Raw genomic sequence first — 22,327 nt, 5'->3', positions numbered from 1 at the left:
TCATCTTTTGGAATTCTTGTTTATGGTGCTAACTTGAATTTTTTGTCATATGCATATTTGCATCATAATAGGAAAAGTATTTTGTCACTTAACAACCATTAACAGAGTAGATCTAGTTGCATACATGGAGTCATCATGGCCATCCTCAGGTTACGATGGAATTTATGAAGTGACTCAGCATATGGCGAGTGTCCAACAAAGTGAAGGAGATTGCTTGTCAAAGGATCACTTCTCGTCACTACCTGATAGGGTCCACCTTGATCTCAAACAGAACGACTTCATCGATTTGCTCAACATATGGGATAAGTGGGGGGCTACCACTCGGGCAAATTTCGATAGGAAATATGGCCACATAGCTTGACTCCTTAAGGTCCAGATAGATGAACAGTTGTTGAAGGCCATTGTGCAATTTTGGGATTCGGCATATAGATGCTTCGTGTTTAATAAGGTGGATATGGTTCCCACAATCGAAAAGTACTTGGCTCTCTTACAAATCGATCTTGATAATCCGGACAAGATATATTGGAGAGGACAAAAGACCGAACACAGGCAAAAGCTAGCCAAGATTATGGGTATTACCCCGACGGAAGTTGATCAGAACCTAAGGAAAAAAGGGGACAATGAATGTATCTCATGGAGTTTTCTACGTAGCTATATCATGAAGCATCGGGACATTGAGCAAGGACAGCTTGTGATGGCCTTGGGGATCTACGGGCTAGTGATCTTTCCCAAAGTCTTGGGACATATAGAAGTCGGAATTATAGACTTCTTCCAGCAAGTCATCAACAAGGCCAATCCTTCACCCTCTATTCTTGCGGAAACTCTCAGATCACTGAATTACTGTCGAAGAAAAGGGGAAGGACGATTTGTGGGATGTTCACAGCTTCTTTCCATCTGGATAGCAAGTCACTTTGAATGCAAGGTCGATAAGTTCAGAAAACCGTTTCATCCGTAAACCGCCCCTGTTAGAGAATTTTGTGAGAGTGAATGGCCAGAAAATAGGACTAAGGAGTAATGGATCTCTAGACTTCGGGAACTCATGAGTGTGGAAGTAACATGGAGAGCCCCGTGGATGCCGCATCACTCGGTCTTGTACAAATGCGAAAATGAACCTTGGGTACCGTTAATGGGGCCATGGGGAGCAATCAGTTACGCCCTAATTATGGTGAGAAGACAATTTAGGTCAGAGCAGTTTGTGTCGATGACACACCGACTTAATACTCTGGAGTTTGCTTATGGAGAGCCGGGTTTTCTGAAAAAGATTGAGGAGATTGCGCAAGCTTGAAAGAAAACTAACCGAGTTGATCAAGGGAGGTACACCGATGAAGTGACTACCGGATATTAGATATGGCATGACCAACGAGTTAAGGATGTGGTATATCCGAAAGAAGATGCACTGTGTGGCCCAGTTGATCCAAAACCACGAGACGCTTTGCTTGAAAGTGAGTTGGCTCGAAAGAAGTCCGAAGCTGAAAATGCCAGTTGGAAGCAACGGTATGAAGACCTCCAAAAAGAGTGTGAGAAAATGAAAAGAGAAGTAAGTGAACAAAGAAAGAAGGTCCGAAGAATAGAAGGGAAGTATGAGAGCCTGAATGATAAGTTTTCTGCCACGACCAGTGAACTTCAAAGGGAAATACAAGTGAAAGAAAATCGAGGCAACGAACTTCAAACGCACAATGATGAACTAAGAAGACAAGTGCGATTCCAACAAGAGTCCATCCAACTACTAAGACAAGAGTATGAAGAGCTCGAAGGGGTCATGACGACTTATCAACAGGAATATGAATGCCTCAAGCAACAGAGCACCAGAATTCAAGAGTGGGGTGAATCTTACAGACAAGCTTATATAGAGAAACACAACCAGATGGATTACTTGGTTTGGCAAATGAGAGAGGTGGCTTATAAGGCGAGAAGCATGGCTTGGAAGACGGACATATTAAAGAGCCAGATCTTTCCAGTTGGAAAACAAGAGCAACAGTTGATTAAGTATTTAGATGAGGTGTATAGCCATTATAATAAGATTGGCGAATATTTCTAGATGACTCCTGAGTTGTAATCAAAGACAAATATCTTATGCAATGGATGACTTTGTTGTTGGGTGTCATGTGACGAATACTTTTAGTACATAATCATTCATACATGCATAAATCATCATTTCATGACAATAAGTATTTTCATCTAAAAATAAAGATAATGGGTTCACTCATGCATCGAATACGCATCTAATTCATGTTTATGATTACAATAAGGTTCCAAAATAGCTCGACCACCTAAGCCAAGTGACCAACGTGTTCATAATACGCGTCAGCGAGCGAGGATCATGGAAGAAGAACAAAGAGAGCGAATGGACAGAATGGAAAGAGCTCAGGAAGAAATGAGAGAACAGTTAACAAAGATGATGGAATTAATGATGAGTTTCAGTAAAGGAAAAAGAGCGATCGAAGAGCCAGCTCCGTCAGAAAACCCACCAGCACAAGACAGTGGAAACCAAAGGGATGATCCATCCTATCCCCCGGGGTTCACTCCACCACATGCCCAAACCTCTCAAAGGGTCCACCCTCAAGTGATGCCATCCGTTTATTACAATGCACCACCCCCGCTGGGCCATCAGCCGACTCATAGGCAATTTAGGCCATATTCTGGGGCATGATCTCTCTTATTCTTGCAAATTTTATATGGTGGCAACTGGGCATTCCATTCAAAATTGTGATAGCTTTCGTGGTAAGTTGCAAGAATTGATGGATTCATCGGTAATTGAGTTTTATGAAGAAGTCGAAGAGAAGTTGGTCAGAACCATAAATGAAGACACCCTAGCTGAAGTGGCATCGAGTTCATCCGGGGTGAACAAACCTAAACCTCTCACCATCTTGTATGAAGAAAACAGGAGCCCGATGAATGATACATCCCCTACTATGATCAGATGTGGTATTACCATCGAAGTCCCCAGCCCGTTCCCTTACAAGAGCGATAAGGCTGTCCCATGGAATTATGAGGGTAATATTTTGGGCACAGCTTCATCCACCTCTCAAGCATCTTTTGAAGATCTAACTGAAGTAGGGGGTATAACACGAAGTGGGCGATGTTATTCCTCTGAGATAGCAGAAAGAGTTGAAAAAGGGAAACCTGTACAGGGAGAGGGAGGCCTGAAGAAAGCAGATACCTTTTTCAAGGACCAAGTTGTCGAATCTGTAGTTGCTCCGAACAATGAGGTCAAAAATCCTGTTATCGAGAAAGAAGTGGGCGAATTTCTCAAGTTTATCAAACACAGTGAATACAGCGTGGTAGAACAATTAACCAGAATGCCTGCTCGCATCTCACTGTTGTCCTTGCTGTTGAATTTGGAAGCACACAGGAACGCGCTGCTCAAAGTCTTGAACCAAGCTTATGTGGCACAAGATATATCAGTGGAAAAGTTAGACCACATCGTGGGGAACATTACAGTGGGGAGCTTCATTGCCTTTAATGATGAAAAAATACCATCGGGTGGTCGAAGGAGTTACAAAGCTCTGCACATTACTATCAAATGCAAGGACCATGCTGTACCTAGGGTCTTGGTTGACAATGGTTCAGCGTTAAATTTCATGCCTCGCTCTACTTTAACCAAGTTGCCAGTAGATGTGTCGTACATGAGAACCAGTCACATGGTTGTAAGGGCCTTCGACGGGACTACAAGGGAGGTGGTAGGGGACATTGAACTACCGATAAAAATTGGCTTTTGCATTTTTGAGGTCCAATTTCAAGTCATGGACATTGCCCCGTCATACAATTGCTTGTTAGGGCGTCCATGGATTCATATGGCGGGAGCCATACCATCTTCCCTTCATCAAAAAGTTAAATTCATAGCTGAGGGCCAACTGATAAGTGTATGTGCGGATGAAGACATATTGACTATTCAACCATCATCTGCTCCCTATGTAGAGGCAACAGAAGAAGTCCCCGAATGCTCTTTCAGATCTTTTGAATTTGTTAATGCTACTTATGTGGGGGAAAGAAAAGTGATACCGACTCCTCGTTTGTCAGTAGCAACTAAAATGAGGGTTAAGCAGACAGTGGGTAAAGGATGTCATGCCGGTTTGGGGTTAGGAAAGAATTTACAAGGAATTAACCGTCCTCTGACTCCAATAAAGAATGAAGAAAAATTTAGTTTGGGGTGCAAGCTTACAAAAGAGGAAAGAAGGAAACTAGCAGCTCGAAAGAAGATTAAAAGGATGGCTCAACTTGAGGGAAAGGAAGAAGAATTTGGGGAATGGACAATCCCACACTTATATGAGACTTTTCACTCTGCAGGTTTCATTCATCTCGAAGCACCAACAAAGGTCAATTAGGTTCTACGGATATTTGATGAGCTATCAATCCATATGATCAGAGATGAAGAACCTAATGAGAAGATCCTTGTGGTGTATCCAGTACTGCCAGGAGAGGAGCTAAGCAATTGGACAGCCACAGAATTGCTCATCATCTTTAAGTCTTCCAAAATATAATGAACAATTTTATCTAAATGCCTATGCCCAAGGGTGTTAAGAGTAATTTCTTGTTTAAGTAGGGAATTCTGTTACCTTCATCATTTAAATAAATGACAATGCATAATGTGTTTCATAATTCATCAACCTTTTTGCATGTTTTCTTTTGTCTATTCTTTTAGCCAATAAATACCCGCCCATACACGCGTCCAACTTTACCTGTTTGCAGGTCTTTAAATAATGAACGCGAAGACAATCTAGACAACAATTTGAATATCGATTTTGAGATGATTCCGAACGTTGATGAATTGAAAAATGAAGAGGAGATGGATGACTATGGCTTACCCCCTGATTTGTCAAGAATGCTGGAACAGGAGGAAAATGAGATTTTACCTCACCAGGAACTCACGAAAATGATTAACCTCGGAAATGAGGAAGAGAAGAAAGAGGTTAAGATTGACACCTCGCTGTCATCTGATGAACGACAGAAGTTAGAAGAACTGCTCTGTGAATATGTGGACGTGTTTGCTTGGTCATATCAGGACATGCCAGGTCTTAATACTGATATTGTTGTCCACAAGTTACATTTGGGACCAGATTGCAAGCCTATTAAATAGAAGTTGAGAAGAATGAAGCCAGAAATGTTGCTAAAGATTAAAGAGGAAGTTAAAAAGTAATTCGATGCTGAATTTTTAGAGGTGGCTAAGTACCCTGAATGGGTGGCTAATATAGTTCCAGTTCCTAAGAAGGATGGAAAAGTTTGAATGTGCGTCGATTATAGGGATTTGAACAGAGCGAGTCCGAAGGATAGCTTCCCTTTGCCACATATTGATACTCTTGTGGACAATACAACAAAACATGCTTTGTTCTCATTTATGGATGGCTTTTCTAGTTATAATCAGATTAAGATAGCACCCGAAGATATGGAAAAAATAACGTTCGTAACCATGTGGGGAACGTTTTGTTACAAAGTAATGCCATTTGGATTGAAGAATGCAGGCGCCACCTACCAAAGGGCAATGGTAGCTTTGTTCCACGATATGATGCATAAAGAGATAAAGGTATATGTGGATGACATGATTGCAAAATCTCATACAAAAAGGGATCATACTATCAATCTCAAGAAACTGTTCGAGAGATTGCGAAAGTTCCAGCTCAAGTTGAATCTTGCAAAATGCACTTTCAATGTAACTTCTGGGAAATTGTTGGGGTTAACAGTAATTGAAAAAGGAATAGAAGTAGACCCGGATAAAATACGAGCTATTCAAGAGCTACCACCTCCCAAAACGCAAACAGAAGTGAGAGGATTTTTAGGGAGGTTGAATTACATTGCTCGATTTATATCCTAGCTCACCTGCAAATGCGATCCAATCTTCAAGCTGCTTCGAAAACGAGACCCAGGAGAGTGGAATGAAGAATGTCAAATAGCCTTTGATAAAATCAAAGAATATCTCACAAATCCACCGGTGCTGGTGCCACCGACAGTCGAAAAACCTCTTATTTTGTATTTGACTGTGAACAAGAATTCTATGGGATGTGTATTGGGACAACATGATGAAACTGGGAAGAGAGAACGGACTGTATATTATTTGAGCAAGAAATTCATGGAGTATGAGTCCAAATATTCTGCGCTCGAAAAGATGTGTTGTGCGCTAGCATGGACCGCCCAAAGGCTCCGACAGTATATGTTGTATCACACAACATGGTTTGTGGCTAAATTAGATCCCATCAAGTATATTTTTGAAAAACCCTACCTGTTTGGAAGAATAGCTCGATGGCAAGTGCTATTGTCTGAGTATGATATTATGTATATGTCCCAAAAATCAATCAAAGGGAGCGTCATCGCTGATTTCCTTGCAGATCGAGCAAATGAGGATTATGAATCTGTAAGTTTCGATTTTTCAAATGAAGATTTGATGGCCGTCTTGCACATAAAAAATGATGGTCCCAATGAACTTAATCCATGGAAGATGTATTTTGATGGAGCATCCAATGCTTTAGGGCACGGAATCGGGGCAGTGTTGATTTTTCCAAATGGAAAGTACTATCCAGCTACAGCGAGATTGAATTTCAATTGTACTAACAATATGGCGGAGTATGAGGTGTTGGTAATGGGATTATAAGCAATAATTGAGATGAAGGCTGAAGCGATAGATGTTTACGGAGATTCGGCTTTAGTGATATGTCAAATGAGAGGCGAATGGGAAACTAGAGATTCTAAACTAGTTCCATATAAAAAGCTGGTTATAGAATTAAGCAAACAGTTCAAAGAAATCAGCTTCAACCATTTGCCTCGAGAAGAGAATCAGATTGCTGATGCTTTGGCCACCCTCGCAGCGATGTTCAAAATAAAAGAGGTAGCTGATGTACGCCCTTTTGATTTAGAAGTCCGTGTAGTCTCCGCACACTGCTTGAATGTTGAAGAAAAGGTTGATGGTAAGCCATGGTATCATGATATCATGCAATACATCAAGCACCAGGCATATCCTGAGAATGTCACAGACAATGACAAGCGAACTCTTAGAAGATTAGCAATGGGTTTCTTCCTTAGCAGAGAAGTGCTCTACAAAAGGAGTCGAGATCAAGTACTTTTGAGATGCGTAGATGTTGCGGAAGCCAACAAAATATTGAAAGAAGTCCACGAAGGAACTTGTGGAGCTCATGCTAATGGACATATGTTGGCTAGACAAATTATGAGAGTTAGTTATTATTGGTTGACATTGGAATCAGACTGCATAAATTTTGCTCGAAAATGCCACAAGTGTCAAGTATACGCTGATAGAATCCATGCTCCGCCAGTCCCATTGCATGTTTTCACAACACCTTGGCCATTTTCAATGTGGGGAATGGATGTGATTGGACTTATTACGTCAAAAGCCTCTAATGGACATCGATTCATATTGGTGGCCATTGATTATTTCACGAAATGGGTAGAAGCAGCTTCCTATGCTAATGTGACACAAAAGGTGGTGTGCAAAGTTCATCCAAAAGGAGATCATATGTCGGTATGGGCTGCTGAAAAGGATCATTATTGATAATGCAAGCAATTTGAATGGTGCGATGGTGAAGGAGGTTTGCACTAAATTCAAGATCAAACATCATAACTCGACAACTTATCGTCCGAAGATGAACGGAGCGGTAGAGGTAGCCAACAAAAATATCAAAAAGATTATCGAAAAGACGACTGAAGTTTATAAAGACTGGCATGATAAACTTCCTTTTGCCTTGCATGCATATCGAACTTCTGTGCGTACCTCCACCGGGGTAACTCCGTACTCATTAGTATACGGTATAGAAGTAGTTCTACCTGTTGAAGTAGAAATCCCATCATTGAGGGTATTGATGGAAACAGAATTGGAAGATGCTGAGTGGGTCCACTTTCGCTACGAGCAATTGAATCTGATTGAGGAGAAAAGGCTTACGGCTCTTTGTCATGGCCAGATGTACCAACGAAGGATGATGCGAGCATACGAGAAAAAAGTTCGTCCCAGGTAATTCAGAGAATGAGAGTTGGTTCTTAAGAGAATACTCCCTAATCAAACTGATTTTTGGGGAAAGTGGATGCCGAATTGGGAAGGGCCATATGTGGTAAAGAAGGCTTTTTTAGGAGGAGCTTTGATTTTGGCTGACATGGATGGGAGAGATATGCCTAATCCGATAAATGCGGATGCGGTGAAGAAGTACTATGCTTAAAAAAAAAAACGAAAGGGGTTCGTGATGAAAACCTGAAAAGGGCAGCTCATACCTAAAGGAGGAGGCTCATGTTGAAAACCCGAAAAGGGCGGCTTGAGGCCAAAAAGCAGGAAGTTAGAATGGAATTTGAGGATGTCAGCCTAAAAGGAGCACAAGATTGAGTTAGAAATACACCATGAATGGAGTTCCACAATTTCGCAAAGTAAGGGAAGTTAAGGAGTCTGCAACCTACAGATTTGCTCAAAGCATCAATCAAGGACAATTCTTGAGGTCGAATATCAGATTGTTTTCTCTTAGTGGTCTGAGTGTTCATTACTTAAAGATCTAATGTTTTCCTGTAAATTCTGTTTGCCTTTAACTATTTGATTCCTCATATATGAAATTCTTCTTCGCCTCTTTATTTTAAGTCTTTCGTTATTTACCATCCCATGATTCACATAGTGATTGTCATAGAAATGAATGATAATTGGTAAAAGAAATAAACTAATTAAGCAAGAAATTACTCTCATTGTTCAGCAAAAGACTTAAGGATGAAAAAAAAGGAATGGCAGAGCCCTGAACCTAAGACAAAGTCAGATGTCAAAAGAGAGGGTACTTAGGAAAAATCTGAAGTTACCTAAATTCTACAGGAGGAAAGAAAACAGGCAAAGAAGATCGAAAGCTACAGTGAAAAATCGGATGAAGCAAGAGAAGGGTCTTGGAACCTTAATGAATCATAAACATGAAAACGTTTCATCATGTCAATCATGCATACATGCCTAGCCATGCACTCGACAAGAATCAAAATTAATTCATGTCCCAAGCGTCGAAGGTAGAAAGTCACTCGACCTAAAGGGTTGAGATTGTAAAACTTTGATGGAAAGATTTGAGTTTTTTCATTTTATGTTAATCCAATTAAGTTAGCATTAAAGAATTTAAATCGAACCTATTGTGAGATAGGTCGAGCCTAGATTAAGTCTATGAATTTCAATTTTGTTTAAATTAAACCTATTGTGAGATAGGTCGTGCCTAGATTAAGTCTAGGAATGTTAATTTTGTTTAAATCGAACCTGTTGTGAGATAGGTCGAGCCTAGATTAAGTCTAGGAATTTTAATTTTATTTAAATCGAACCTGTTGTGAGATAGGTCGAGCCTAGATTAAGTCTAGGAATTTCAATTTCGTTTAAATCAAACTTGTTATGAGATAGGTCGAGCCTAAATTTAGTTTAAAAATTTCAATTTTGTTTAAATCGAACCTGTCGTGAGATAGGTCGAGCCTAGATAAAGTCTAGGAATTTTAATTTTGTTTAAATCGAACCTGTTGTGAGATAGGTCGAGCCTAGATTAAGTCTAGGAATTTCAATTTTGTTTAAATCGAACCTGTTGTGAGATAGGTCGAGTCTAGATTAAGTCTAGGAATTTCAATTTTGTTTAAATCGAACCTGTTGTGAGATAGGTCGAGTCAAGATTAAGTCTAGGAATTTTATTCGAATTTGTTCTAACATGGGTCAAGCCCAGATCAAGTCTAGAAATTTCATTTTTGTTTAAATCGAACTTATTTTGAGATAAGTCGAGTCTAGATCGATTTGATTAAACCAACTGGCTTCGAGATAAGCCAAATGTGGTGTCTACGTCTTTGCACTATCCTTGATTCTCAAGAATGTACAAAGAGGGACAACTGTAGACACCTATAATAATAATAAATAAATAAATAATTTAAATTATAATAAAATAAGTTAAAATATAAAATAATATAAATATATAAAAAAAAGGTACACCCAGCCATCCTTTCCCCAACCACCATGCATGATGGGGTTCTGGCCACCAACTCCCTAGTGCCAGAACCCCATCGCCGGGTTGTCCAAATTTTTGGATAACCCGGCTTTTTAAAGACTACCTGCAAGATCTAAAAGGGGATCACAACAAAAAATCGAAGATCAAAAAAATTCACCAGCAGAAGCTACCTAGCCACATAAAAAATAATAATAAAAAATTAAAAAAGGGGGAGAGCCAAAAAATCCAATCGGGGTTTCAAAGGGGGATTCGGTCCGGTTTGAGTGAGAGAGATCGGTGAGCTGTGAAGGAAGGTTGGATCTGTGGAGCGTCGGCCAACGGCAGGGGAAAGCCTAAACCCGTTTGGGTCACCACCGACGGAGGCAGGGGGTGCTAGATCCGTCGATCGGAAGGGAAGAGGGCTTCGAGAGAAAGAGATAGGAGCATCTGGGCCGTCGGTCAGAGGGAAGCAAAAGGGGTAGTATGCCGACGCCGGCAGGAAGAGGAAAGGGTTTCTAAAGAGAAGGCAGAGAGTGGTCGGTTAGAGAGAGAAAATGAAGTGTGAAAATGAATAAAAAAAAGCTAAAAAGGGGTTTTTATACCTAGAGGAAGGAGAGCAAAACGGTGTTGTTTCAGTGGGGTAGCAGAAGTTGGAAGGTTCAGGCCAAACGATGTCGTTTTGAGCGATTCCACAAGCACCAAACGGTGCGTTTTGAGTTCTGCCTTGTGGGCTTGAAAAGGCAGACCGGGTGTAGTGGACTTGGGTTCCTACGGGCCACCGAGTTGGGCTAATCCAAGCCCAGAAAGGTAATCCATCTTCCTTGATTTGGGCTTGTCATTTTGGGCTTATTCAATTTATTTAATTATTAGGTAAAAATAAAAAAGAAAACTATAAAATGTTTTTAAAATATATAATAGATTTAGTTTATCTCCCTTTTTTAAAAAAAATAAAAAATAAAAATAAAAAAAATAAAAATAAAAATAAATAAAAAATAAAAAATACATACATAAATAACAACAATAACAATAATAAGTGAATAAAAAATATTTATGTTATAAATATATTTAGAGGCTTGCAAACAATAAAATAATAATAATAATAATAATTCATGATACAAATATATATTAAAAAATAAAAAAATATAAATAAAATAATAATAATAATAAATAATATAAATGAAACAATTATTTGAGTATTACCATTTAAAAGGGACAAAGAGCTATCTTTTTCGGGTGGGTCACTTAAGTGCGGAGTTCGAAACGGATTTTCACCGAAGCGTCGGGATGAATCCGAATTCTATACTCTTATACCCAGTAGTCCGAATAATTATTGTTTAAAATAGTATATGAAAAAAAATGATAAATATATGAATAACTCAATAAATTACCTGAAATTATTAAGTATGTTAGTATTACCAACCAACTAATTAATAAATATGGTCATGTAGATTTCATCATTTTATATTGTCATTGCACGTCACATTTATTTTGCAAATGGTACGAAAATCCCGATGATGGGATTTTCCCGAGGAGCTCGTAGAGACGAGTTCTTCCGGGGATATCTTTAGGTGAGGAGAATTTCGAGACTTCACCAAAGCGTTGGGATGATCTTCGAATAATTTTCCAATAAAAGATTACCGACTCCATCATTTAAAATAAACAAGTCATGACATCATTTTACGCTTGCATCATGTGCATACGTAAAACCAATTAAAAAAACTCAGTCTGTCAATTTAATAAAAATTTAATTAATAAAGTAGGGATTAAACTAAGAGAAGGCTATATTAAGATAACTTAAGATTAAATGGTACCGTTCGTGAAATGGGAGCCACGGAGGTGCTAACCCTTCTTCGCGTGTAACCGCACTCCCGAACCCATCTCTAAAAACGTGGATCAGTTCTCGTTCTTTCGACGGACCTAAAATTAATTTAGGACTTCGTCGATCAAGAATCGTGTTAATAGGTGACCAATCACACCTAGATAAAAAAAAATTGGTGGCGACTCCTAAACCGATTTTAATTTTCGCCCGCGTTTGGCGGTCGGGTTCCCGGACCCGCACGTTACGACAAACTCATTCTAGCTTTTGTAGCTTATCACCCGTAAATCTTAACATAAAAAAGAAATACAAAATACAACCGTAGGGTTTCCCTAATATTTCATAAGGTGGTTCTGCATCAGTTTGTCAATTCCTTTAGTTGTTAGTGCATGTGGTCTGTGCTGAGGAATTAGATAATTATAGATTGAGATATTGTTGGGAAATTACGGAATTGTCTCTAAAGAATTGCCCAAGATCTAACCCAATCAATAGAATAAAGAAAGAAAGAAATCAAGCACACCCACAAGAACTCAAGAATTTACGTGGTTCGGTCTTTTGATGACCTACGTCCACGGCACAGCAATAGAGAAAAATTCATTAATAGAAAAATCAGAAGATTACAAGCACAGTCTCAAACTCACAACCCTTATCCCACGTACACCTAAATCACTCTCTCTAAATCTAGGTGATGATTATTCTTTAACCTATAGGGTCTTTTTATAGTGCCAAATACAATAACCTTATCCTAATATAATTAGGAATCTTATCCTAATAGAATTAGGAATTGTTATTCTAGTCTAACTAGATTTAAAGACTATTTTATAAGGTATACTAATTTAATTAGAATTAAACAATCCTAATTAAATCACAATTCAAGACTATCCTAACAAATCTCCACCTTAGGCTTGAATTCACCAAGCTCCACCTTACGAACCAATCTCTGTCGACACCGCCACTACCCCAATGGGCCTCAAGCACTACGAACACCAATCAAGTCCAAGCAATACTTGAACTTTATCCTAGAAACTGACTTAGTTAACATATCTACCAGATTTTCATATGTAACTATTTTCTTTACTACAATCTCACATCTAGATTCTTGTCGAAAACAAAGATCACTAACCAAGTCTCGAAGCCATAAGGCCTTATTAACAGTCTCGGTCACAGTCATATATTCAACTTCAGTTGTAAACAAAGCAGCTATTACTTTCCAACTGATTGCAGACCTTGAGAGAGTGAACACATACCCCATTCGAGATCTTTTACTATCTAGATCACCAGCAAAATCTGATTTGGAAAAGCCAACCACATTACGACTAATGTTTGCACCTCCTTCACACACTAAGCCAACTTCAATAGTAACTTTAGGTGTTTTCACAAGCTCCCATGTTTGATCCCAATGTAGAGACTCAATCTTCTTAGAAGACTCGGCATATGTAATTTCTTCATGATAAAAGTAAGGCTCATCAATCTTTACTTCCACAAATAAAACATAAGAATAAGAATCACCATCAATACAAATAATCCTTCGTTGAGATACCAATTCTTGTACCTCTTGCAATTCTTTCTGGATTTCATTATCATCTCGCACTGTCACAAGAGCATTGATTTCAAGCTCCACCTGCTTGCCAACTTCTTGGTCTGATGTGTTTGCAATTCTAGACTTTATCCCACAAAGTAATGCAGACTTGTCAAAGGTAACATCCCGACTCACCATAAACTTGGGAAACTTACAATCAGTACACCACAACTGATAACCCTTCACCCCATATGCATAGCCTAGGAATATGCACTCTGTCACCCTTAACTCAAGTTTACCATCACTCATATGAACATGAACAGGACAACCAAATACTCTCAATATAGAGTAATCAACGGGCTTACCAGACCAAACTTCCTTGGGAGTCTTAAATTTAATTGCAGTTGGTGGAGACCGATTTACCAAGTAACAAGCCATGTTGATAATTTATGTCAAGAATACTTTGGTTAGGCCAACATTTGAGAACACGTATTTTGCTATTTCTAAAAGTGTTTGCTTCATCCATTCTACAATACCGTTTTGATGTGGTGTTTTGACGACAGTGCAATGTTTAATGATTTTCTCATTCTTGTAGAATAGACCAAACTCACATTTGCAAAATTCCAAACCTTTGTTTGTTCGAAAGCTCTCGATCATTTTCTTAGTCTGCTTCTCGATCAATACCTTCCAATGCAAAAAGGTGGTTAACACTTCACTCATAGCCTTCAGAAGATACGTCCACACCTTTCTTGAAAAATCATCAATAAAGATCCACATGTATAATGATCCACCTTTTGATGCCACCGAAGAAGGACCCCACAAATCTGAATGGATGTAGTTTACTGCACTCTTGGTTCGATGAGTTGTAGTGTTAAATTTCACTATATGTTGCTCACAGAAATCTAGCTTTTCACTCTTTTGACCACATAGCAAACTACGCTTACTCAGTTTTCTAATCCCTCTCTCGCTCATATGACCCAATCTCATATGCCATAAATGTGTTACATCATCTTCAGGATCATTAGATGAGACCACAAAAACAGTTTCAATGATCGTGTTTCCCACTAGACAATAAAGGTCACCGGATAACTTGCCCTTCATGATAGTTAAGGCTCCTTTAGATACATTCAAGACACCATCTTGGCCACTATATTTGTAGCCCTTCTTATCTAACAAACTCAAGGATATTAAATTCTTTTTCATGTTAGGGACATATTTTACCTCAAGTGTTCTTACCATATCATCAAACATCCTAATTCGAATTGTGCCAATCCCAATAACTGAGAGAGAAAGATCATCTCCTAATTTTACAGTGCCCATATCAACAGATTGATAAGTTGTAAACCAATCACGCCTATGACATATATGAAAGCAACAAGCCGAATCCAAGATCCATGTATCCATCAAGTTACCATTAGTAATTGCAAGAACATTATCAGTTTCCTCAAAAGTATCAAAGTCATCTCCAACCACGTTTGCAGTATTCTCAGACTTATTGAACTTTTCATCATCCTTAAATTTGGTATAGTCTTGACTAAAATGCCCTTTTTGACCACAATTCCAGCAAGTTTTCCCTTTTGCTCTAGATTTACCTTTTTTGTCTATAGCCTTCTCTCTATCTTTTCCTCTATTCACAACCAAACCTTCTGCTTGATTTTCATTCTGGATACCACTAACTTTCTTCTTCAATTCCTTGGAATTTAAAGATGCTCTTACATCCTCGAAAGTGAAAGTGTCTCGGCCATATAATATAGTATCCACGAAGTTTTCATACGATGGAGGCAAAGAACATAAAAGAATTAGGGCTAGGTCTTCATCCTCAATTTTAACATCGATATTCTTTAAATCAAGAATAACTCTATTAAATTCATTAATGTAGGTATTAACGGACGTACCTTCACTCATCTTGAGAGTATACAATCGTTGCTTCATATAAAGCCGATTCGTCAGGAATTTAGTCATATAAATACTTTCGAGTTTAAACCACACTGCAGTAGCAGATTCTTCATCCGTGACTTCTTTTAGCACCTCATCAGACAAAGCTAGGAGAATAGCACTATGTGCTTTCTCCATAAGGTCATCTTTCTCACCATCAGATAAATTCGAAGGAAGATACTCTTTTCCCTTCAGTGCCTTCAACAGTCCTTGTTGCACTAGCAATGCGCGCATCTTAACACGCCACAGGCTGAAATCGTTTCTTCCATTAAACTTTTCAATCTCATACTTGGTCGACGAAGTTGCCATAGCAAGATTCAGATTGACCCAAGACCTTGAAGCTCTGATACCAGTTTGTTGGGAAATTGTGGAATTATCTCTAAAGAATTGCCCAAGATCTAACCTAATCAATAGAATAAAGAAAAAAAAATCAAGTACACCCACAAGAACACAAGAATTTACGTGGTTCGATTTTTGATGACTTACGTCTACGGGCACAGCAACAGAAAAAAATTCACTAAGAGAAAAATCAGAAGATTATAAGAACAGTCTCAAACTCACAACCCGTATCCCACGTACACCTAAATCACTCTCTCTAAATCTAGGTGATGATTATTCTTTAACCCATAGGGTCATTTTATAATGCCAAATACAATAACCTTATCCTAATATAATTAGGAATCTTATCCTAATAGAATTAGGAATTGTTATTCTAGTCTAACTAGATTTAAAAACTATTTTATAAGGTATACTAATTTAATTAGAATTAAACAATCCTAATTAAATCACAATTCAAGACTATCCTAACAGATATGCTGTTATATGAGGTATCTATAAAACTAAAGAAAATTTCGGGCTAAAATTGCTCACTCACAAGACTTAAATGATCAAACAGTGTCTAACACTAACGACAACTTTCGTCTCTGGCTGACCATAAAAATGTATGTTTGAAGTGTATAACATCTTTCATTTTTTTTCTTATGTTAAGTCTCTGTACTTTTCTGCTGATTTAGGTACAAGGCTTGGGGTTCCCTTCTGGGACTACAATTGGCAGAAAGAGATATCATAGTAGCATGCGTTGATTACAGGTATTAATTCGGTTAATGCTGTGACATGGTGCTGTGTTCATGTTCGTCTATGATGCTACATGCTAGTGAATATTTTAAGGGTCAAAATAAGTACTTATAATTTCATTCTATGTAATGCCCTACCCAAAGAAAGGTTTTGTCCCTATGCTTCATGCAATTTCCCTCACCTGTTATTAACTGACCCACATATTTTCATAAAATATTATTATATTCAAGATGCCTGTCTGTTTTCTTCTATCACTGATTGTCTTTACTTGATATTTCTATGTAGAAACTTTCCCCAGGGAACCATTAGTGATATGGTGAAAGATGTATCTCAGGGGATCTCATTCGTCTGCAATATCATTGGGGAATATGGAGGTGATCCTAACAGGTGACTGATTGATTCCTTTATTTGTGCTCGCCTCTCCCATTTCCATATTATGTCAATTGACTCCTTTATGATTATTTTTGAGTAGAATCTATTTAATGGGGCAGTCAGCCGGTGCACAGGTTTCTGCTTGTGTTCTCTTGGAGCAAGCAATCAGAGAATCTAGAGGAGAGAACACCAGCTGGAGTGTCTCTCAGATAAAAGCTTATTTCGGTTTATCTGGAGGGTAAACTTTTATGTGCTCTTTATCATGAGTCTTTCACTTATCTATTTTTTGGTCATAATTAGTATGTAGCAGCAACAGGATTAATGATCTGCAAAGATCTTTATTATGAGCAGGGATGGAGCCAGGTTTAGAAGTGAGAGAGAAGGGGGTGTGGGGGGTGCAAAAAACATTAAGTTATGTTTTTGTTTTCTGGAAGAATTCTAGTTAAGAAAAATAATTAAATAGTAATAATTTATTATTATTTAATTAATTTTATATTGAAAAATAATAAATTAGTTTAAAGTTTATTGGCATAAAAGTTCTTGTCTTATTGTATTTAAAGCTATTCAAATCATATCTATAATAAAATTTTATGAAATGGGATGATCGATTTAGTAATTGGTACATATTGTCCCCCCCACAAAGAAATTTAATTGTAATTTCATCATTTCTAAAATTTTAATCGATAGAACTATAGTTATATACCCCTCCCCCCCTCAAAAAAAAAAAAAAAAAAGAACTATAGTTTTGTGGAAAAAACCAAATAAACCTTGTAAAAAACAAAACAAAAATATTTTGTTTTCTCAGCAACAAAACTAAAAATGTATATTGCAAAAGTCAAAACCAATTATATAAAAATGCGTGCAGTTTGCTTGCTACTTGTCAATATGGTTGTCAGAAAGAAGTGTAACTTAGTTATCACGCACTAACTTTTGCCTCGTGAAAGAAAGACAGCATCATTTGAAATTAAGTAAAATTGAATTTTCCTCTGATCCTTCATTTTGATAATTATCAACTTACCAACACCTGGTGAAAATCTTTTAATTTGATACTGTGCTCTGAGCATTTGCTTTGCTACTGAAGAACTAAACCTGAAAACCATCAATCCTCTCTTGCAAGGCTTGCAGGAGCATTTTCTTTCACTAGTTCTAGAATGTTAGGACTTCCTTGAAATGCTAAAAAATATGCATGTGAGGCTGCTAAAAGCGATAAGGACTTTCTTTATATTTTTAAGGGCATAAGTTAATCTTTTTCTTTTGATTTATAGTTGTACATAGTATGGTCTTATTTTCCCTCTAAGTTGTAAAGACAGATTGATAGTTGTTCATAAATCTGTGCTTATTTTCCTTTTAAATTTTGTGTATAGGTACAATTTATTTAATTTGGTTGATCATTTCCACAATCGAGGCCTTTATCGTTCCATCTTTTTAAGGTATTCAGCCTATAATATTTTTCTGGTAAACATCTATATATGCTTGAGATTTTCCTTTTATTTCCCATGTACAATTTTACTATTATCCAACAAAAGTTCTGTTATGATGTTACAGCATTATGGAAGGGGAAGAGTCCTTTGAACAATTTTCTCCTGAAGTTAGAATAAAAGATCCAAGCAGTAGAGATGCTGCTTCTCTTCTGCCTCCTATTAAACTTTTCCATGGAACTTCAGATTATTCAATACCATCAGATGCCAGGTTTGAATGCCCATTGACATAATGCTAACAACTAAGTTCTTATTGGATTTGACTCCTTGAAGTTTATTGGTAAATATCTTTGTTTGCTTTCAAACTGCATGTACTTCTTAAAAAAAAGGCAAGTTAGACATCCAGGTGATGAGTAGGTACCTGCTCTTGTTTAGTCCCAGTACTATATTTTTATTTTGGAATCATAAGGGGTATTATGTGATAATGATTTGTAATTGGAATAATTCTGTTAGATAGTGCGCTCTCTACTGAAGGTATGGTGATGAAGAACAGATATCATACTGCTTGTAATGTATCTGTTTCCCAATTTGCCGTCCCTTTCAAACGCAGTTTATAACTTTAATTTCTAGATTGTAGAGGTAAATAGTATTGAAAGTTGTGAAATGGAGTCATGAACTACTGCAAATTTACTCAAAAATTGAGGCATTCTTTCCTGATATTGACATTTCTGTGCAGTATAAACTTTGTAGATGCTCTGAAAGGGGTAGGGGCTGACGCAGAGCTAATCCTATATGAAGGAAAATCTCATACAGATTTGTTTTTACAGGTTAGTGATCAGTACTATCTTTTTGTTGTCATTAAAGGTTTAATTTACTTGTCCTACTGCAGTCTGTCATCCAGTGTGTACTTTTATGATATGCAACTAAATGAAAATCACTTTCACATATCACCTTCATTAGTGTGCCTGATGTGGGGTCCTTTTAATCTACATATATGCTGGGCTGACTATGTTGAACTTGGGTTAAGTTGAACATAAGATTTTAATTATTTTCCTGAAGATCTTTGAGAGTTGAGCTCAAACTGCATGAAGCTTTACTTGGAAATAGTAAAGTAAATTATTCTTTGTGATAGTATTAACAACTCATTTCATTTGAATTTATGAAAATGTTTTGGTTCTGCTCTGGAAAGAAAAAGGAGAAAGAAGAATGAATTTTGTGCGTTATAAGTTTCAAGGTCTTGACTTCTCTTCATGAACTATAGAAACTTATTCTGACATTTTAGATTCCTTTTACAACAACTGCAGTCCTCACTATTGATATCGGGTCATCTTTCTACCAAATGACCAGGCTTCAACATTTTTCTTAGTGTAGCTTTTTGGTTTTTGTTGGATGTTGCAAATTGAACCAAACTACTCTTTTTCATGGAATTCTTTTTTTTTTTTTTGTGATTTTCTAATTTAACTATGTTTAAGGATTAATCCCCGAAGGTTGGCTTGTGAACTAGGTAAGTATGTTACACAATTTTTATTGTGTTGTAATGTGTGAATCGAGCATACACTGTTTCAATGCTTCATGAAATTGTCTGAGAAAATGTTACAATTCACCAAACAATGTTCTTCGCCACTGCATTGGTATGGCATTGAAGAAGGCTTCCCTGCAATCCAGTTCCTTGAGCAATTAAATTGGTAATAAATTTATTTATATGGCATTGAGAAACCCTTGTATCCTCCACTAAAGTTGAGTACTGCTATGCAGGATCCTTTAAGAGGTGGAAAGGACGATCTATTTGACCATCTGGTTGCTGTGATACATGCTGGTGATGAGGAAGCTCTTGCCAAGGATGCTTTGGCACCTCCAAGAAAACGCCTTGTGCCTGAGATTTTGTTAAGTTTGGCTCGTCAGATCAGCCCCTTCTAGTCCTTTTTCTGTTTCTCAACATGGAGGTCCATTTCTTGATGATGTCTATGGCATCTTCAGTTCTTCCTCTACATACCTATAGTTGTCTAGTGTGACCATCTTCTTTCTAGCATTCATTGGTTGCTTTAGTCCTTTTAGATATTATAGGAGGATGAACAATTTTCTAGAATCATAGGTGTTACCCCAGCGAGTAAATGCATGAGCTCCTGCAGTAGAGGCATCAGCCATATAATAGTGCGTTGCTCCTTTAAATTAGGCTAAGTTGGTAGTTCTAAGGATGTCCAATGCCAAACTAGTGCATGGGTCATATATTCTGTACTATATACATATGATAAGCAATCAGATCATCAAATTTTGTGGATACGGCATGTAAGATTCAAGATTGCGACGTGGGTGAGATGTATGTTTCAAAGTTTTGATGAAACATTTTGTTTTATCCTTTTTAGTTTTTAAATGAAATAATAAAAATCTAAATCTTTGAACCTAACAGGTAGTAATAAATCTCCATTTAATAAAACTTTTTTTATATTCTTACTTTACCCTTCAATAATTCATGAAATTAGAGGTACAAATTATATATATATATATTCTGTTTGATTTAATTTTTCTCTTGGTTATTTATTTTATTTACTTATTTTCATTCTAATTTGGTTTAATGAAATAAATGTTTTTGTTGATTAGAAATAATTTAAAATATTGTCAAATAATTCCTCCTACAGCACTTATGCAATAAGTTTGTGAAAAAAATAAATTTAATTTTTCTGTTTTAACACTTTAAAAATAGTTATACTCGGACAGTACTTCCAGCTGGATCAAACAAAGTCATGAGTGGGCAATTTTGGACGCGTGCATGGACAAGGGTAGTCAACCAAGTCAGGCATTATATTATTGCCTCGTGGAAGTAATGCCTTTCTCCGTTCAAATTTGGGCGGCTCAAATGCCTTTGATCAAAATTGTAAGCATTCCAGAAAACAAATAGGCTAGAAGGATAAAGAAATGAAAATCTCTGTGCCCGCAATCAGTGGGTTTCTTTACTTTGACTTTGGAAAAATCGACGTCAATTTTCCATCGGCACTACTTTGGTCATTGACTTAGTCAACCTGGCTGGTTGAAAAGATCATTGTTGGTGTAAGTAAGTAATTTTATTAACAACACAATATGTCTCAATCATTTGTTTTTACAGGACTATCGAATAACCCAAAATAATCAGTTAAAATAATACAAACATGGGTAGTATCTCTTTCTTTCTTTCTTTCTTTAAATTTGGGAGCATTTAGTAGGAATATCATAAATGTATAAGAAAAAAAATGCCAGGCACTTGCTCTCCAACGAGCCAAGTGTGAATCCATCCGTGTTTCCTAGTCAATATTGATGGTTGGGTCCGGGGGGCTTCTCTGCGCTTTCTCTTTGATACCATTCAGAAAGGACAACCCTTCTCCTAATAATAGAAACTATATTATAAAGTCTAGAGAAAATCTTCCACTCCCTCCCTCTCCGATGAATGCACTATAAATATCGGTAAACAGGTGGTGAATATCACGCCAAGACAACATTAATTCAACTTCCAAACATGAGGGCCTTGCTTACACTCTTCCTTCTTTTGTCCGCCCTTCTCTTCTCCGCCTCTTCTATTGCTGCTCAAAGTATTGGTAAGATGCTAAGTGCACTAGTTTTATTTTCTCGCCTGTATTACTTAATTGTTTTAGATTTAAGTTAATCTTGAAACAAACAAACATTAGATTAATTTTTTTTATAAAAATTCTTGTATTTATTACGAAATTCAACAGAAATGAACTTTTAGGATAACATGAAAATCATCTTCATCTTCTTTAATATTCTCATAACATTTGTAGGTTCTAAAGGTGGTGGGGGAAGTGGAAGTGGAACCCCTGTAACAGGGAACAGACCTCCAGCAGCAGTACCATGCCGTGGCAGACCATTTACTTCTTGCATCCCAAAGCCCCCAAAGAAGTGTAATTCTCCTTTCCAGGGTGATTGCCCATAACCTAAATAAAGTATAAAAGCATCCACGCTGAAAGAATGAAGAACAATAACTGAGCTCCATAATAATGTCTTGTCTGTTTTCTTTCTACTTGTTATTTTGGGAGTAAATATCCAAGAATAGTGTAATTGATTTGCCCCCGGTTTTAAATTTGGAAAATAAAGGTCAGGCATAAAATGTCTCCAATTATCTCCTCTTATGTATTATCAGTTAAACCCTGTACCTCTCAATAGCTTCTCTAAAAATAATGGCGAACCCTGTTTACTCCAGAGTCGCATTTCCTGTGGGCCTAACTACATCGTATTTGGTTATTAAAATAACTTTATTAAATTTATATCTATACCTTACTATTAAAATCAAATAAAAATA

The 22,327-nt window shown here is 37.3% G+C and overlaps 1 protein-coding gene and 1 long non-coding RNA gene across 4 annotated transcripts; both read left to right on the top strand.

The window, feature by feature from the left end:
- The first annotated feature begins 16,129 nt into the window (after positions 1–16,129).
- Positions 16,130–20,319, top strand: LOC148763289 (isoprenylcysteine alpha-carbonyl methylesterase ICME-like). 3 transcript variants are annotated; one of them, XR_016026013.1, is made up of 8 exons: positions 16,130–16,263; positions 16,535–16,636; positions 16,722–16,859; positions 17,986–18,051; positions 18,167–18,310; positions 18,776–18,866; positions 19,544–19,724; positions 19,795–19,934. XR_016026013.1 is itself a non-coding variant. In XM_088805984.1 (7 exons), exons 2-7 carry the CDS (start codon positions 16,563–16,565, stop codon positions 19,954–19,956), a joined length of 675 nt encoding a protein of 224 aa, XP_088662110.1. In that variant the 5' UTR covers positions 16,130–16,263; positions 16,535–16,562; the 3' UTR covers positions 19,957–20,319. The 3 variants fall into 3 exon arrangements, 2 of the variants coding, with proteins under 2 accessions (XP_088662110.1, XP_088662111.1); XM_088805984.1 differs by lacking the exon at positions 19,544–19,724 and having other exon boundaries at positions 19,795–20,319; XM_088805985.1 differs by having other exon boundaries at positions 19,544–19,939.
- Positions 20,320–21,442: 1,123 nt separating this feature from the next.
- On the top strand, positions 21,443–22,251 carry LOC148763288 (uncharacterized). Its single transcript, XR_016026010.1, has 2 exons — positions 21,443–21,605; positions 21,810–22,251. It is a non-coding gene; the product is annotated as an uncharacterized LOC148763288 (long non-coding RNA).
- The last annotated feature ends 76 nt before the right edge of the window (positions 22,252–22,327 follow it).

The sequence above is a fragment of the Theobroma cacao genome, chromosome 4, assembly GCF_053813885.1.
Source record: "Theobroma cacao isolate CCN51 chromosome 4, ASM5381388v1, whole genome shotgun sequence".
Lineage (NCBI taxonomy): Eukaryota > Viridiplantae > Streptophyta > Magnoliopsida > Malvales > Malvaceae > Theobroma > Theobroma cacao.
The sequence above is the reverse complement of the archived record's forward strand: the minus strand, read 5'-3'. Positions and strand labels throughout refer to the sequence as shown.

Excerpts from the sequence above, each read along its gene's own strand:
- LOC148763289 (XM_088805984.1), top strand. The coding sequence starts at position 16,563 with ATGGTGAAAGATGTATCTCAGGGGATCTCATTCGTCTGCAATATCATT. Across the intron at positions 16,860-17,985 it reads TATTTCGGTTTATCTGGAGG|GTACAATTTATTTAATTTGG; the intron begins GTAAACTTTTAT and ends TTTTGTGTATAG. Across the intron at positions 18,311-18,775 it reads TCAATACCATCAGATGCCAG|TATAAACTTTGTAGATGCTC; the intron begins GTTTGAATGCCC and ends ATTTCTGTGCAG.